We start from the raw sequence: 19,155 nt of genomic DNA on the forward strand, positions 1-19,155 counted from the left end.
TGCTCCATCTCTCAGATTCTAGTTTATTCTTAATATGTTATTATCCTTTGTTTTGAATGGTGGTGCATGGTAAATACCATTATTCCATGCAGATTTTAATATTCTAATTGACCACAGAGCTCATCACTGTTTTCAGGAATACATGTTTGGAAAATATTTAAATTGATTCTTGTGCTAAAGACAGTGTCAGTCTTTAGCTTCAGATGCAACAGATCTCATATGCACATTGTCCACATACATACACTAACCCTCTAGGTTGATAAGTAGTCCCATGCCTGTAGATTAATATTAATTAACCTCCTGCAGAGTGAGCCTAACCTGCCTTAGTATATTAAGCACAACTTCCATTTCACTCACTTTAAACTATAGATTTTGCTGGCTATAAAACTTGGTTAGCTAGAAATTGCTTTATAATATTTCTGGCTTCCTTATTACCCTTCTTCAATGGAAGTATTCTTGAACTATACTTCTTGTACCTGAGGAATTTCTGTATAGAATTGCTCATGGACCAGCTGCCAGTCATCTCTAGCTTGCAGAAATGCCAAAATATTGGATATTCAAACCATTGGAAATTCGTAGTTCTGTTTTCAGATCTATGTGTTAAGAGTTGTTCATCAATATGCATTTCAGAGATTATTGTCCATTTTAATATTAGACCTATGCCCATAATTTCCACTTAGAAAAATACTTGTCTTATGATCAGACATCTAGTTAATGCTGAAGTCCAAATGTAACTTAATACAATCACTTGAATAAAAACATTAACTTTGCTTTGCTTATATATAAGTCCTATATTTGCTTTTCTTCAATAAAATAATTTTGTTTTGTCTCTCATCTTTGTTAGCCACGAGTTTGACTCTGAACATGTCCCCGACCTGACAAAAGAACCATATGTTCAAGACATCCATTCTGTGGGTTCCCTCTGTAAGCTATATTTTCGAGAGCTCCCAAACCCTCTGCTCACGTACCAGCTGTATGAGAAATTTTCTGTGAGTATTGTTTTTTCTGTGAGTAATTAAAGTCACTTTTAATCAAATTCTCTTTGGAGTTTTGCTGTCATTTTATTCCAAACGTGTAAAGATTGGTTTAGTCATGTAAGAAATAGTTCTGTGACTAAAATATCTCCTTTAAAGAAAACAAAACACAGTTATTGTTAGCTAGTCCATAGTCTTCATTGTTTTCACATTTTCTTTCTTTTAGTTTCTGACTTTGATCCACTAATCTTATCACACTTAATATTGGTTACCATAAAGTTTTAAAAAGTTATCTTTTAATAGATTTCAATGTCCACATAGTATGGAAGCAAAGTTTACTTTGTTGATACTCTGTATTTCCTTTCCATTCAGCATCAAAAGGTAGAGTAAAAACTGAATTGCTTTTTTTTTTTTTTTTTTTTTTTTTACCAACAAAGCCTACTGGTTTATTTCACATTGTGATTGTTGCAGGATGCTGTCTCAGCAGCAACAGATGAAGAAAGGCTGATAAAAATTCATGACGTCATCCAGCAACTTCCCCCTCCGCACTACAGGTGAGTCACGTGTTGTAAGATAGCACCCAAAAGTACAAATCAGTTGATGTGAAGAATAGTTTTTTCCTTGGGTTTCTAACTATTTAAATTTCCATGGAGTTCTATTTAAACTTCCATTTGTTCAGACGTTATGTTTATTTGTCATTGTATCCCAGGGCCTGTCACAGTACTGGCATCCAATAACCACTTAATAAATGTTGAATTAATGAATAAATAAGTGGACAGATGGATAGTTGATTAAGCCTGTTTTGTTGTTTGATTTGTCTTTTGAGCCACTGAGAAATGTTGGGGTGTATGATCGCAAGTAAGAGTACTTTACTTGTGATTGCGTGGATCCAAAATATGGACACAGTACTGGGGGCCTGTTTACTTGTTTCCTTTTTTCCAACCCTCTTTCCTTCTTTAAAAGGTGTCTGTGTAGACCCACAAAATCTAACAGGTATCACAGAATTCTTCCTCAAGAGACTCTCATATCTATAAAGAGCTCAAATATTGGGTGTTTTGTTCTTATTTATTGGTTTTGTTGTTGTTGCTACTTTTTAAGGTGCAATTTATTTGTATGTTAATTTGGACTCTGAGAAATATATATATATATATTAATTTTAAAAGATTTTGTTTATTTATTTATTTATGAGAGAGAAAGTGAGAGAGGCAGAGACACAGGCAGAGGGAGAAGTAGGCTCCATGTGGGGAGCCTGACGTGGGACTCCATCCTGGGTCTCCAGGATCATGCCCTGGGCTGAAGGTGGCGCTAAACCACTGAGCCACTGGGCTGCCCTCTCAGAAATATTTTTGCCCATATCTGAAAAGACCCGAATAAAATTGAAGATGACTGCTATTTAGTGAGAGAAAGAAAATGGTAAACCATAGATGATAAAAGACAAAAAAGCAAAATGTAAAATTCTTAAATTTCAATTATTGACAAAGAAATAAATGCAGCAGATGTTTTGGTAATGTACAAATTAAATAATTTAGTGCTTACTTTTTCAAAATGACATTGTTTATAAAGATGTTTTAAAACTCAGCACTAAATTTGGCACTAAATTCTTTTTTAATTTAGGTAAGTAATCTCTATACCCGATGTGGGACTTGAACCCACAAACCCGAGATCAAGAGTCATGTGCTCTTCTGACTGAGTCAGCCAGACACCCCTAAAATTTTTGATCAACCTTAAAAATCAGTGCATTATTTTTAGTCCATGCTATAGCTATAAATCATAATAATCAAGAGCCAGAAGGTAACTTAGCGTTGACTCATCGTCCTGTTAATGTGCCCTGTCTTAAGAGGAGTTTAGGAAATTAAAGAGGTTATTAAGGACCCACTGAAGAGTGAAAAAAATACAACACAAAGAGCTTCTGTGGAGGAAGCTCAAGAAATTCAGGTATTCAACCCGGAAAAAGAAGGCTGAGGAGACAGATCTGATAATACAGTTATTGAAGAATATTTAAGGAGAAAGAAGACTTTTTTAGTTTACCAGAAAAGGAAACCTGGTACAGTATAATGAATACTAGCTTTGATACATCTGAATTTGAGTTTGCAACTTCATCACTTCCTTCGTGACCTCTCTAAGCATTAATCTCCATATCTGTGAAAAGAATACTAATAATACTCTCTTAAGAGGATTTTCTTTTGATGTTAAAATGAGATCCAATGTGTGAATGAGTCTGGTCCTTAGTATTTTATTCTTTTAATAGAAAGCATAGCAAGACAGATGATTAGAATTAAGCCAAGATTTCTTGGCTTGATAGTTTTACAGGAGGTACCATGTAGATCTATCTTTCTTCTCTAAATTAAGGGGAAAAAAAAGACCAATGTAACATTCATATACACATAATTTTAAAAAGTCAAACATTGTACATAGTTGACAGTAAAAAACAGCAGTCTCCTACTGCACAACTCCCCTTACTGATTTCTCCTTAGCTTCTGTTTCTTTTTTTTTTAGCTTCTGTTTCTGAATAACATGCTTATGTTATTTCCTGATTTTTCATTTTTAGATGTTTTTACCTTTCTTTTTTTAAATTTTTTAAAAATTTATTTATGATAGTCACAGAGAGAGAGAGAGAGAGAGAGAGAGAGAGAGAGGCAGAGACATAGGCAGATGGAGAAGCAGGCTCCATGCACCGGGAGCCTGATGTGGGATTCGATCCCGGGTCTCCGGGATCGCGCCCTGGGCCAAAGGCAGGCGCCAAACCGCTGCGCCACCCAGGGATCTTTTTTTACCTTTCTTTTATGGTAAATGAAATTTTACTGTCTTTACCCGCCCCCCACCCCCCTGCCATACCACACAAACACGTTTCCCCTTTTCTGGTCTTCATCCTCTGGTTAGGTTAGCATTTGGAGTTAAAAACCAGTATTCACTGTATTGTAATAACTTTCTATTATTCACAACTGCACATAATATATACCAGACCTCTGTTTCCTTTCTGAGGTAACTTTGTGTGTGTTTTGGAGCAGTTGCCCATTTTTGGCTTGCTCCGTTTCTGTTCATCACTAGTTTATCCCTGAAACACCCTCGAGGGACTTCAGACTTATCAGGCAAGCTTTTTTTTTTTTTTTTTTTAAAGTTTTGTTGTTGTTCCATGAAAACATCCCTCCTAGAGCCTTCTGTCCCACTACTCAGTCCCTCTGTCCGGGCCGATTTCTCTCTAGACCTACAACACTGCCAACTCTTTCCCCACTCATTTTGGAAATTCTCTTCATTGCCTCCTGCACGAGTTGAATCCTTCTTTTTGGGATCTCTTGCTGTCACTTCTCTTGTATGCACTCCCTGCTTTGTTGTAGACATCTTTGGTAGCTTCCTGAGGAAAGCTATAATGGAAGTAAATGTTTTGAGACATCGAGATGAAAATGCTTTTATTCTACTCTTGCATTTGATTGATAACTTCTAGAGTTTTAGTCTGTAAATCATTTTTTCCCATAATTTTGGTGGCATTGCACTGTTGTCATCTAAGCAAAAGTGCCACAGTGATATCTGATTCTAGTCTGCCAGTACTTAATATGACATATTTTATTTTGTCTATATCCTTTCTGGATGCTTTTATACTGAGAATATACCTAACATTCTATTTTCATATTGACTCATCTTGGGGTGGATTCTTTTACTTTATTTGCTGTGGGGTTCTCGGTGGGCCTTTTCCATTGGGGAACATCTGAGAAATTTTCTTACTGTTATTGCTGTGATGGTTCTCATTACAACTCAAACCCCATATCTTTTCTCTATTCTCTTTCTGGTTTTATTGTAGCTCTTTTTTTTTTTTTTTTTAAGATTTTATTTATTTATTCCTGAGAGAGAGAGAGAAAGAGAGAGAGAGAGAGAGAGAGCCAGAGGCAAAGGCAGAGGGAGAAGCAGGCTCCATCCAAGGAGCCTGATGTGGGACTCAGTCCCCGGACTCCAGGATCAGGCCCTGGGCCGAAGGCAGGCGCTAAACCACTGAGCCACCCAGGGATCCCCTTATTGTAGCTCTTGAACCAATCTTTCATTTTCTTAACTTTTCTTTGTCAGTTCTCATGTAAAGATTTCCTCCAGTCCACTTCTTGATTTAAAAAACAGTTATTTCCAAGAACTTCCTTCTTGTTCCTGTGAATGCTCCTACTTGATAGCATCCTTCTCCTTATCTCATGGATATTATCTTTTCTCCCTATGAGAATATTACTGGTAATTATAGGTTTTGTTTTAAATTGTTCTCTGCTTGTCACAGTATTTGTTCCTTCCTCATTTGGCAGCTCACCTTTATGAAGACTGCAAAAAATTCAATAGATTGTATAGAAGCAGGAAACAAAAATTCTGTTTTTAAAAGTCATGTTTTATAAGTGTGATAGTATTTAACTTCATTGTGAATTAAAATCTTGCATAAACAGAGAAACCCTTTAAAATTCGCTTTAGGTAAGCTTAAAATTTAAATATTTAGTCAAAGTGGTTTAGAGACAGAAACCTGTTAGGCAAAAAAACAAAAAAAACAAACTTATATTGCCTTAGACACCAGTCAGTACATTTTACATAGGGAATAGAGTATTGGTTAATATTGTGGGTAAATTAAGAGAACGTCAGTAAGAAGAGACAAATATGGAGAATGTATATGTGTGTATGTATATAAAGTACATGTTTCTCCTATATATTTTATATTTTATATAAATAAATCTTCCAACATGTTTTTATTTATATCTCTTATATATTTATACCCTGTTGTTTATTTGTGTTTATACCCTGTTGTATATTTGTGTTATCTACTATATAATGTCTATGTATTATTGGCATTATAATGTAGGGACTTTGGAACCAAATTGCCTCTATCAGCTGTATGACCTTGTGACCTTGGGCTAGTTCCTTTGCCTCTTGGGCTCAGTTCATTGTTTGTAAAATAGAGAATACTGTTACTTTTCTATTAGGATTATTATGAATATTAAAGGAATAGCACTTAGAACAAGGCCTGTTATATAAGTACTGTTTGAGTTAATTACCTCTATTATTATTGTGATGAATAACAAGCATTTACTTTTTTGTTTTATCTATAATGTATATATATAAATGTGTGTGTTTATAGTGTTGCCTATTTTATATATAATCTCCCTAAAACAGGCTCCTTGAGGTCATGAGTTTTGTCTTATCACTGTATTCTCAGAATAGAACCTAGCACATAGTAAATATTCAATAATATATATTGCATACACATTTTATATATTTTATGCACCATATGCTTTATAGTTTGCTATACATATATATACACACACATATAGTATACATATCCCAATATTATTTTCTGTATTCCTAATCTACATTACCTACAATGTATGCTGACATGTTTTATATATATTGTTTACTATATATATACACACACATATATATCTCATTGTATATTATATATAATTCCTTGTGATATATCTCCTGCTATATAATGTGTTTTTATATTTTAGTGTCTTCTACATAATTTGAGTGAGTGTTAATCTCTGTTAATATATTTCTTCCCATCCAGACTTTTTAAGATTTTAGCATTCACATTTCCTAATTTTTTAAATGTTCTTGAAAAAACATGATTTTTAATAGTATTCCCTTATGTGAATGGGCTATATGTTATTTTAACCCTTTCCCTAATTTGCTTGTTTGTTTTGTTTCTTAAATTCCTATATGAGTGAATCAAATAGTATTTGTCCTTCTCTGACTTATTTTTCTTAGACTTATACTCTCTGGCTCCATCCATATTGTTGCAAATGGCAAGATTTCATTCTTTTTATGGCTGAATAATATTCCAATGTATGTATACACCACATCTCCTTTATCCATTCATCCACTGATAGACACTTGAGATGCTTTCATAATTTGGCTATGGTAAATAATGCTGTAATAAACAGTGGTGCACGTATCCCTTTGAAGTAGTGTTTTTGTGTTTTGGGGTAAATACTCAGTAGTTTGATTATTGGATTGTAAGGTAGTTCTACTTTTAACTGTTTGAAGAACCTCCATACTATTTTCCACAGTGGCTGCACTAGTTTGCATTCCATGGTAGGTTTTTTTCTCCCTTACTTTTGAACATCACTGTGAGGACCATCCACTTACGTGAATTTTGGGGAGAATTTAGGGTTTTTTTTTTTTTTTTTGGACAAAGACCTGAAAGTGGAATTCTTAGAAATCAAAAGGTACTAAAATTTCTTTCCCAATATACAGCAATTTCCCAGTTGTATTCCATGAAGATTTAAGCAGTTTGTACTCTGCTGAATATGAAAATGCTCATTTCATGCACTCTGACTAAAATTCTCCATGAGCTTTTAAAAACATTTTTACAATGAGATACATGAATAAATTGCTATCTTCTTTGTTTTGAGTTGCATTTCTCCTAAATATATTTCTGAAATATTTCAATAGGGGATCCCTGGGTGGCGCAGCGGTTTGGTGCCTGCCTTTGGCCCAGGGCGCGATCCTGGAGACCCGGGATCGAATCCCACGTCGGGCTCCCGGTACATGGAGCCTGCTTCTCCCTCTGCCTGTGTCTCTGCCTCTCTCTGTGTGTGACTATCATAAATAAATAAAAATTTAAAAAAAATAAAATATTTCAATAGTTCCCTTCCTTCATCTACTCTCCATTGAAAATAATAAAATTTTACATGTTTTCTAAACACATTTCTTAAGCTTCCCACCTCTCTACACTGTCTCCAGACCAGCCTCACTTCTGTCTGTCTTTCCTATTCAAGTATGTAGAGGAGAGACCAAGAAGTACCTTTGTACTATAGAGCAGTGGCAGTGGATGCTGTTAAATGAGAGACTTGGGAGCCACGCTGATGACCTTGATTTGAGACAAGCGCTGCTTGTCTGTGTCACCTGAGCAAACCTTGGTTTTCTCCTCCATGAAGTGGGGAGTGGTAGCCCTGTGCTGGTCAGGCTGTCATGGGAACTTGAGGAGATCCCTGTAGAAAGCATCTTGAGCAGTGCTTCTAGCTGCTGTCTGATTTTGCTTCTCAGATTCCTGTTGGGTTCATCTTGCTCTTTGAGACTCATATGCTGCTCACAATTTAACTTTCATTACCATTTCAAATAACAGTCTTAAACTTATGTCTCCTATTTATTGTCCTTAATAGTTTTCAATCCCTATACATATAGGACAGGACACTTGAAGAGATGTAGTAGCTACTCAGTAATACCTCTGTGTTTTTCTCTGATTTGACTTGCATTAAAAAACTAATTATGCTTTCTTTCCAAAAATATTATCCCCTGTTATTTCACAGGGGATATCCCCCACCTCTTTACATAAAGATGTGTGTGTGTATACATACCACATGTTTAAATAATTCCATATATATAAGTACACATATATATGGAATTGTTTAAGTAAAGCAAATAAGATAGACCAGGATATTAGATTTTGGAATAGGCCTTCTGTTCTAAGCACATTTTTTGCTCAACTATTCTCTTCCTTTGGTGCCCACTGCAATTTTTCTTTTAACATTTTAGGCCTGTGAAATACCATTTTCTTTTATTTTTTTATTTTTTATTTTATTTTTTAAAGATTTATTTATTTATTTATGATAGACAGAGAGAGAGAGAGAGAGAGGCAGAGACACAGGAGGAGGGAAAAGCAGGCTCCATGCCGGGAGCCTGACGTGGGACTCCATCCCGGGACTCCAGGATCACACCCTGGGCCAAAAGCAGGCGCCAAACGATTGAGCCACCCAGGGATCCCTGCAAACCGCTGAGCCACCCAGGGATTCCCCCGTTTTCTTTTATAAAAGAAAAGTTTAAATCCTCTCCTGTTAGCATGTCTGCTGCAAGTAGAACAGCATAACTTGATGATATCATTTATCTAGAAACCAGCTTTGATGGACGATGTATTTCACTGGTGAAATACATTCAAACTAGATGTCTGACAACCAGGAGCAAATATTCCTAAAGGTTTTTTAAAACTAAAGCTGTTTTCTTGGAACCAGTCCTATCAGAAATGTTAATTTCTTACCGTATCTACCTTAGACTTTTTTCTTAGAATTCTGTAGATGTGATTACTGTATATAGAATATAGAATTCATAATATTCTCCTGACACTTCTGTGGTAATCATAGTATTCAGACCTAAGAAGCAACATAAGATTTTGCTGCAGTTTGTGTGGTTCCCTTTTCTATTTCCATTGAAATCTTAAAAATTAATTAGTAGTGCTTCTATACTGCTACATACTGTTTCTTTTTGTTAATATGTTACATTGCATTTTCCAGAACGCTGGAGTTCCTGATGAGACACTTGTCCCTTCTAGCTGACTATTGTTCCATCACAAATATGCATGCAAAAAACCTAGCAATTGTTTGGGCTCCGAACCTGCTAAGGTAAGTTGCATTTGATTTAATGACCTTAAGTAGAACTAGTTATCTTAAATCAAAATATAATTCATCAGCATTCCTTGAGAACAATTTTTAAAAGTAAAACTCATCTGCTGTTTTTATAAGCATCTTCTAAAAAGAGGCAAGTGGGGCTTAGCCAAGGCGCTAAAAGTACGCTTTCTTCCTCTGGTGTGTCTGTTTACTCATTAAAAATAAAATAATAATGCCCTTTAAGGCTGCTGTCTTTGGGATTCTCTGATGGTAATGTTGGTTCCTCCACAGATCAAAACAGATAGAATCTGCTTGCTTCAGCGGAACAGCAGCTTTCATGGAAGTGAGAATTCAGTCTGTGGTGGTTGAATTCATCCTGAATCATGTAGATGTACTCTTCAGTGGGAAAATCAGTGCTGTCATTCAGGACGGGGCAGGTATGGCTCACACGGATTTTGTTTACGAGGAACATGTATAGACTTCAAAAGGCAGGGAAAAACTGCATTTCTCATCTCAGTTGAATAAATCTGTCTTTGGTAGAAAGCAGGTAATTTATGTCCACTTCTTAAAATGCATAGTTTAACAGTTATTTTGTATATACTTAGTGAATACTACCTGTTAGACCTCTTATGATCTAAGTTTATGACACATTAAAAAATATGTCACCTGTTATTGATGCATATAAAGTTATAATATGGAGCAGTGAATGAAAAAATTTTATTCAGACTTAACATATCTGAGTGATACCTTGCTTGATATCTTTTAAGGAAGGAAAATAGTTAAATTACTTACGGAATTAAAAAAAATATATATATATTATTGTTAAGAACCTGGTATGGCACTTTCCTTACCTCAGTCAATATAAAGTCCTGTTGTTTCTGCCATTTAAAAGACTTAAGAGGGACGCCTGGATGCCTGGGTGGCTCAGCAGTTGAGCATCTGCCTTTGGCTCAGGGCGTGATCCCGGAGTTCTGGGATCGAGTCCCACATCGGGCTCCCCAGAGGGAGCCTGCTTCTCCCTTTGCCTGTGTCTCTGCCTCTGTCTCTGTGTCTCTCATGAATAAATAAAATCTTTAAAAAGTAAATAAAATAAAAGACTTAAGAAAATGTAAAACAACACAGGTAGATAGGCAGATAGAGGTTGATGTACACACACTCACACAGATTTATATATATATTTTTTTACCTGTGCCAAAAATCTTAACTTTTTTCATTGCTTTTCTTTCTTTCTAAAGCTTCTCTATCAAGACCCAAGTCCCTGCTGGTTTCCTCTCCATCCACCAAGCTGCTGACCTTGGAGGAAGCCCAGGCACGGACGCAAGCTCAGGTCAGCTCTCCAATTGTCACTGAAAATAAATACATCGAAGTAGGAGAAGGACCGGCTGCACTTCAGGGAAAGTTTCATACCATAATTGAGTTCCCACTTGAAAGGTAAGATTCCTTAAATCCTCTTTAATGATGTGATTTTCACGGTCAAGTGTTCTTTTTTTTTTTCCTTTTGCATTTTAATATTACCATAGTGATTTTGAGCCCGCCCCCAAAAAACCCATTCATCTGACTATAGATGGTCTTTCATAGGGAATGATACAAATGATTCTCGAAAAGCATTATGACATCATGTTATTTTAAAGAAGCTGAAAGTTAATTATAGAGGGCAAATAGTTAGGGAAAATAATACAGTTCCACTTATATAGGGTGTAATTTTCTCTCTGAGATATGTTGTCTAGAAATTTATTTAGAAATATACTGGGGTTGGAACAGCTTACACAAGAAATCATGAATGGATAACGACTTGTTTGATTCCATTTTAAGTTTAAAATAGACCAGCACCTCTCACAGTGCTGTCTCCCAGCCAGCATGAAGAGATGGATGCATAATACTCCATGGTGTGTGTGTGTGTGTGTGTGTGTGTGTGTGTGTGTGTATGTACACACACCACATCTTTATGCATTCATCTCTTGATGGATGCTTAGGCTGCTTCCATATCTTGACTATCATAAATAATGCTGCAGTAAACGTAATGGTGCATATATCTGTCAAATTAGTGTTTTTGCTTTGGGTAAATACCCAGAAGTGGAATTACTAGATCATACGGTGGTTCTATTTTGAATTATTTGAGGAATCTCCGTACTGTTTTCCATAGTGACTGCACCAATCCATATTCCCACCAGCTGTGCACAAGAGTTCCCTTTTCTTCCCTGCCTTGCCAACACTTGTTATTTCTTCTCTTTTTCATTTTAGCCATTCTGACTGGTGTGAGGGGACATCTCATTGTGGTTTTGATTTGTACTTCCCTCATGATGAGTGATGTTGAGCATCTTTTCATGTGTCTTTTGGCCATCTATATGTCTTTTTTTTTTTTTTTTAAGAAAAGTGTCATTCAGGTCCTCTGCCTATTTTAATTGGATTATCTTTTGGTGTTAGTTGTGTGAATTTTTATATATTTTGGATATTAATCCCTTGTTGAATATATCATTTGCAAATATCTTCTCCCAGTCAGTAGGTTATCTTTCATCTTGTGGATGGTTTCCTTCACTGTGCAAGTTTAGTTTGATATAGTCTCAATTGCTTATTTCCTGCCTGAGGAAATAGATTCAGAAAGATATTGCTAAGGCCTATGTCTAAGAGATTACTGCCTATGTTTTCTTTCAGGAGTTTTATGGTTTCAGGCCTTACATTTAGGTCTTTATTCTAAGTTTATTTTGTGTAAGATATAAGGAAGTGGTCTAGTTTCAGTCTTTTACATGTAGCTGTCCAGTTTTCCCAACACCATTTATTGAAGAAACTGTCTTTTCCCCATTGTATATTCTTGCCACCTTTGTCATAGATGAATTTGACCATATAAGCATAAGTTTATTTCTGGGTGTCTCTTGGTGCTAGTACTGTACAATTTCGACTACAGTGTAGTTTGACATCTGGAAGTGTGATACCTCCCACTTTGATACTTCTCAAAATTGCTTTGACTGTTCAGGGTCTTTTATGGTTACTTACAATGTTAAGGATTGTTTTTGTTCTAGTTCCACTAAAAATATTATTTGTATTATGATAGAAATTCCATTGAATTTGTAGATTGCTTTAGGTAGTTAAGACTTTTAACAGAATTAATTCTATCAATCATAAGCATGATGTATCTCTCCCTTTATTTGTGTCATCTTTAATTTCTTTCACTAGTGTCTTCTAATTTCTAGACTATAAGTGTGAACTCCTTGGTAGATTTATTCCTAAGTATTTTTTTGATGTAATTGTAAATGGAGTTATTTTCTTAATTTCCTTTTCTTCCAGTTTTGTTACTAGTGTAAAAAAATGCAAAATATTTCTGCGTATTAATTTTGGGTTTTTTTGTGTGTGTTTATTAATTTTGTATCTGCAGCTTGAATTCATTCATTAGTTCTACTAGTTTTTTGGTAGTACCTAGGGTTTTCTATATATAGTATCATATCATCTATAAATAGTGATAGTTTTACCTCTTTCATACCAATTTGGATGCCTTTTATTTCTTCTTTTTTGTCTGATAGCTATAGCTAGCACTTCTAGTACTGTGTTGAATAAAAATGGCAAGAGTACATCCATCTCTTGTTCCTGATCTTAGAGTACAAGTTTTCAGCTTTTCACCATTCAGTATGATGTTACCCGTGGGTTTGCTTTATTTGACCTTCATTATGGTGAGGTATGTTCCCTCTCAACCCACTTCCTTGAGAGTTTTTATTGTGAAGAGATGTTGAATTTTGTGAAATGCTGTTTCTGCATCTATTGAGATGTTCTATGATTTTTATTCTTCATTTTGTCAATGTGGTGTAGCATGTTGATTGATTTGCAGATATTGAACAATCCTCCCATCGCTGAAATAAATCTCACTTGACCTTGGTGAATGATCCTTTTAATGTGTTAATAAACTCAATTTGCTAATACTTTATTGAGGATTTTTATGTCCATGATCATCAGGGATATTGATCTATAATTTTCTTTTTTTGTAGTGTCTTTATCTGGTTTTAGGATCATGGTAATGCTGGCCTTGTAGAATAGATTTGGAAACATTCCTTCCTCATTTATTTTTGCAATAGTTTGAGAAGGATAGGTATTTTTTGTTTTTGTGATCAAAGATCTATTCATTAATGTAAGTGGAGTGTTAAAAGTCCCTTACTATTGTATTACTGTCAATTTCTCCCTTTATATTTGTTCATATTTGCTTATAGGTATTCCTGTATTGGTTGCATAAATATTCAACAATTGTTATAGCATCTAGTTGGGTTGGTTCCTTTATTATTACATAACGTCCTCTTTGTCTCTTATTATATAGTCTTTGAGTATTTTTAAATTTTTTTATTGAAGTTCAATTTGCCAACATATAGTATAACACCCAGTGTTCATCCCATCTTTGCTTTAAATTTTGTTTTGTCTGATGTAGGGGTTGCTACCCAAACTTTTTTTTTTTGCTTCAGTTTGCATAGGATCTCTTTTTCCATTTTTTCACTTTTAGTCTGTATGTGTCTTACATGTGAAATGACTGTCTTGTAGGTCCTGTTTTTTTATCCATTCAATCACCCTGTGTCTTTTGAATGGAGGATTTAGTGTGTTTACATTTAAAGCAGATATTGGTAGGCATGTACTTACTGCCATTTTGTTCATTGTTTCCTGATTATTTTTGTAGTGCTCTGTTTCTTTGTTGTTCTCTTGCTCTTTTCCTTTGGTTTAATGACTTTCTTTAATGTTATGCTTGGATTCTTTTCTCTTTTCTTTGTGTGTGCTATTATAAGGATTTTGGTTTGTAGTCGTTATTAGGTTCTGTAAAATACCCTATGTATATAGCAGTTTATATGGAGTTGATGGTTACTTAGATTCAAACATATTCTAAAAGCACTGCCTTTTTACTCTCTCCTCTATATTTTATGTATATGACATCATATTTTACATCTTTTTGTAAGTCCTTTAATTTTTTTAGGTTAGTTGATTTTACTTTTTTCCTTTAACCTTCATACTAGCCTTATAAATGATTGATCTTTATGTTTGTTTTTACTTGAGAAATTTTTTTCCTTTAATAATTTCTGTTTTAGTTATGGTCTTTTTTCTCTACTCAAAAAAGTCCCTTTATCATTTCTTATGTGGTAGGTTTTGTGATGAACTCTTTTAACTTTTGTTTGTCTAGGAAACTCTTTATCTCTCCTTCAATTCTGAATTATAGCCTTGCTAGGTAGAATATTCTTGATTGTAGATTTTTTTTTCCCCTTCAGCACATTGAATATGTCATTTCACTTCTTTCTGGCCTGAAAAGCATCTGCTAAAAAATCAGCCGATAGCCTTATGGAGTTTCCCTGCTATGTAACTATTTATTTTTCTCCTGCTGCTTTTAAGATTCTCTCCTTATTTTTAGTTTTTCACATTGTAGTTAGTCTTGGTGTGGACCACCTTGGGCTCATCTTTTGGGGTCTTTTTGTGCTTCCTGGACCGCGTGTATGTCTGTTTTATTGCCTGGGTTAGGGAAGTGTTCAGCTATTATTTCTTCAGATAAGTTTTTTGCCTCCACCCCTTTCTCCTTTTGGGACGCCCATAACACAAATGTTCGTACGCTTGATGTTTTCAAGAGGTCCAGTTCCCGACCATCACTTTTTTAAATTCTTTTTTTCTTTTTTCTTTTCAGCTTGGGTGCTTTCTACTTCCCTGTCTTCCAGATTGCTGATGCATCCTTCTGCCTCCTCTGATCTGCTATTGATTCCTTCTAGTGTATTTCTCATTTCAGTTACTCTGTTTTTTAGCTCTGTTTTTTTTTTTTATCTCTTTGTTGAAGTTCTCACTGAGTCCATCCATTCTCCTTCAAAGTTCAGTGAGCATCTTTGACCATCTTTGAACTGCTTATTAGGCAGATTGGTTATCTCTGTTCTTCTTCTGAGGCTTTGTCCTGTTATCGGATTTGGAATATATTCCTCCGTCTCCTCATTTTTCTTTCTGTGTATTAGGTAGTCAGCTATGTCTCCCAGTCTCAAAGTGATGGCTTTATTAGAAGAAGGTGTCTTGTGGGGCCCAGTAGCACAGTCCCTCCTGATCACCAGAACCAGGCGCTCCTGGGGTGTTCCCTACGTGGGCTGTGAGTGATCTCCTGTTGTAACTGGGCTGGGACTGCTGTGGGTGTGCTGGGTGGGTGGGTATGGCTCTCCGTCCAGCTTGCCTGCAGTGACCAGCCTTGACCACTGGTGGGCACGCTGGTGGGCACAGCTGGATTTCCATGCAGTGGTCTGAGAGGCCTGGCTGTAGCTGCTGCAGGATTGCTAGTGCCTCACTGCAACTGCTGCTGGTATGCTGTTGGGCAGGGCGGGCTCCCTCCTAACCGAGGCTGTGCCTGTGAGGTGTGGCACAGAGGAGCACTTAGAAGGAGGAGCACTTAGAAGTATAGGTGGGTTGGATGGGGCTGGTTTGAAGAGAACACCAACAAATGGTGCTAACAGGGCAGGTGGATAGTATTAGAACTGGCCCCTGTCAATGTTGGGCCACCTAAGTTGAAGGAGGGTAAGAAAAATGATGCCTACCAGCATTTCCATGATTTCTTCAAAAATTTCTTTATAGAGTAGCAGTCAAGAGAGTAGATATTGGGATATGGACATACCTAGGTTCCAACGGTAACTCCATCATTTACTAGTTTTATAATGTTAAGAAAGTTACTTAAACTTGATGTGATCATTTTCTCAGCTATAAAATGAGAATAATAATACCTACCTCATATGGTTATTTTTATTTTAAATGAGCTACTACATATAAGGCAGCATAGTGCCTGGTGTTCAATTTATGTTCATTATTATTTGTAATACTTTTTTCCCTTTTTGGTTTAATTCTGTTTACTCACACATGAAATCATTTTCTTTAACTCTTTTATTTTTGTAGTTTTAATAATTCCTACTTTCACATATTTCTTATTACTTATTTCACTATGAGGTTAGATCTAAATATAAAAATCTGTATAAAAATTATCTTTGTGACTAGTTATTAAAATCTATACATTTTATTTCCATGTCATGCTTTAGCTATACAGTTTAGCTATGCAGTGTAGAGTGTGCTGTATATATACACACACGTGTATATGTGCATGCTACATATATGCACATATACAGTGGATCTGTGCTACACACGTGGCATGTACAGGGATGTGTGCTACACACATGACATATACAGTAGATGTATGTGCTACACATATGCCATACAGTGATGCATTACATACATGGCATACAGCAAACTTACATGCTACATATGTGCGCATATACAGATATGTGTGCTGCGTATATGCACATGTACAGTGGATATATGGGCTACATGTGTGCACATAGACACTGGATATGTGTGCTGCATATATATACATGTGCAGTGGATATACGTGCCGCAAATGTGCACATATACAGTGGATGTGTGTATACACAGGTACTATTTCAGCTTTGCCTCTCTAGGCTGTTTGGTTCTTTACATCATTTGTTCATTTCCAATAAGTAAAGACAGCCCCTTGGATATCTTAATACAGATTACTCTCTCTCTCATAGGAGGAGGCCTCAAAATAAAATGAAAAAATCTCCTGTGGGCAGTTGGCGTTCCTTTTTCAACTTGGGGAAATCGTCATCTGTCTCTAAGCGGAAGTTGCAGCGGAACGAGAGTGAGCCTTCCGAGATGAAAGCCATGGCTCTTAAAGGTTGGTGCTTTCTTGCTTCTCCTGTGCTCTGCTACCAGGAGAAACAGATGGCATGGCCATTCCACACTCCTCATCCTGTTGTGCTGGCTCTTGTTATGCCCCGTCTATGTGCCCAGTATATTGTGATGGTGTGCTTCAACACAGTGTGTTCACAGCTGTGGTGCTATATGTGAATTGTCTCCTTTTACCAATTTTTTATATCCAAACCCATACATAAATATGTAGAGTTATCCAGTTTCTTGTGGAAACTATATAGATTAACAATAGTGTGAATGTGGTTAGTATTTATAACATATTCATAACGTAGTTTGTATATTGTTAATAAAAAATAACTGCTGTGGTGTTTAAATTTATTTAATCTGTATTTTTACAGATTTAAAATGTGACAAAACCATGTTTCAATGTGCCTTTTAAGTTTATAACTCTTACAACCAAGGAATCTGTCTTTTACTGGGTGACTCATTGATGAGAATATCTTATTGGATCAAATAAATCTATTACTGTTGTTGCAAATACTACTCTTAAAAAATAGTTTTAAAATCACAGTCTATGTATATTAACAGCATCTGAATATAGGAGGCATAATAGTGCTTGAATGTTAGAAATATAATGTTCAGTTTATTTAATTCATCATTCATTCAGTTTGTAGTCATATACTAAGCATGTGCTAGATATCTTAATAACAACCTGTCATTTAGAAAAAAAACTTAAGATACTGCCCCTGCCTTCAGAGACTTACTCAGGAAATCATATGTATAAGAAGGTAAACTACATGCAGAATCATAGCAATTGAAAGAGATATTTGTGTGAGACATTTATGGTAGGATTTGTCAGTTCCTATGGGGAAAAGGGCTAGTGGTCAGAAATCTACTCTTTGACTTGGGTTTTAAAAGATAAGTAGGGATTCACATAATCAGTAAGGGACTGAGAAGGGTGTTTCAGGAAATGGGAGCAAAAAGTGTGCTCATGTGTGAAGCAGGGAACTTGGCTAGGTATATCATGATTCAAGAAGAGGTTTAGGTCATCGGGCCTTGTGTGCTTGCCAGAGTTTTGGTTTTGCCCTGCATTCCTTTATCTCCTGGCTTTAATATGTAACATGGTCATGTTTAGGGTCTAGAGAGATGACTTCAGCAGCAGTACAGTGAATATATGGGTAGTGACTAAGCCTGAAGACTGATCAGTAACTAGGAGACAGTTACAGGTGTACAGCCAAGAAACAGTGAATGTCTGAGATGAGCAGTAGAAGTGGGAAATAGATTTGAGAGATAGGGATCCCTGGGTGGCACAGCGGTTTGGCGCCTGCCTTTGGCCCAGGGCCCGATCCTGGAGACCCGGGATCGAGTCCCACGTCGGGCTCCCAGTGCATGGAGCCTGCTTCTCCCTCTGCCTGTGTCTCTGCCTCTCTCTCTCTCTGTGTGTGACTATCATAAATAAATAAAAATTTAAAAAAATTTAAAAAAAAAAAGATTTGAGAGATATTTGGGAAACAGAGTCTACAAGGCTGGGTGACCAGATGATTGTGAAGGATGAGAAAAAAAAAGAGCAAAGATAATTTTCAGGTTCTAATTAAATGATTAGGGAGATGGCAGTGCCATTATTCATGTAGGGAGTAGCAGTTTCAGGAAGAAGAGTGATGTGTTCATTTTAGACATAGTGAGTTGTACATTCCCCAAGAGGTGATTAGTGGCATGGGTCAGGAACTCAGTAAAGGGGTTTAATGTCACTAGAAATACAGATTTGGAAGTCATCAGCAAACACTCAAGGGTGAAAACTCTAGAGACAGAGTTAATGGGAGAGCCTGGTAAGTGAGAGAAGCAGGTTGGGAACTGAATCCAGAGAGAAGCAGAGTTTAAAAGACTGGAAAGGAGTTGTCATGAAGAGAGAGTAAGAAGAAATAATTAAAACGGTAGGCAAAGAACAAAAGGGATGAGCACTGTTACCAGAAATAACAGTTGTGGGGTTTAAATGGAAAGCACCACTAGTGTTAAGCACTACCGAGAGGCAAATGAGGATGATATTTAACAAATAAGACCCAACAACACACATAATCAAGGCACCATGTTAGTTTCCTAGGACTCCCATAACAGACTGCACAATTGGGTGACTTGAAACAACAGAAATATATTTCCTCATTGTTCTGTAGGGTAAAAGTCTGAAACCTGGATGTCAGGAAGGCCAC

At 36.2% G+C, this 19,155-nt stretch overlaps 1 protein-coding gene across 8 annotated transcripts in view; it reads left to right on the forward strand.

Annotated features, from left to right (window-relative positions):
* Positions 1 to 19,155, forward strand: part of ARHGAP32 (Rho GTPase activating protein 32) — a 288,412-nt gene that overhangs the window by 258,736 nt on the left and 10,521 nt on the right. For all 8 annotated transcript variants that reach the window (XM_041770213.1, XM_041770212.1, XM_041770210.1 and 5 more), the window contains 6 exons: positions 845 to 989; positions 1,446 to 1,528; positions 9,221 to 9,328; positions 9,605 to 9,750; positions 10,549 to 10,744; positions 16,831 to 16,976. In XM_041770213.1, the coding sequence (XP_041626147.1) occupies positions 845 to 989; positions 1,446 to 1,528; positions 9,221 to 9,328; positions 9,605 to 9,750; positions 10,549 to 10,744; positions 16,831 to 16,976 (824 nt within the window). The remainder of the gene's footprint in view (positions 1 to 844; positions 990 to 1,445; positions 1,529 to 9,220; positions 9,329 to 9,604; positions 9,751 to 10,548; positions 10,745 to 16,830; positions 16,977 to 19,155) is intronic.

Source organism: Vulpes lagopus, chromosome 10, assembly GCF_018345385.1.
Source record: "Vulpes lagopus strain Blue_001 chromosome 10, ASM1834538v1, whole genome shotgun sequence".
Lineage (NCBI taxonomy): Eukaryota > Metazoa > Chordata > Mammalia > Carnivora > Canidae > Vulpes > Vulpes lagopus.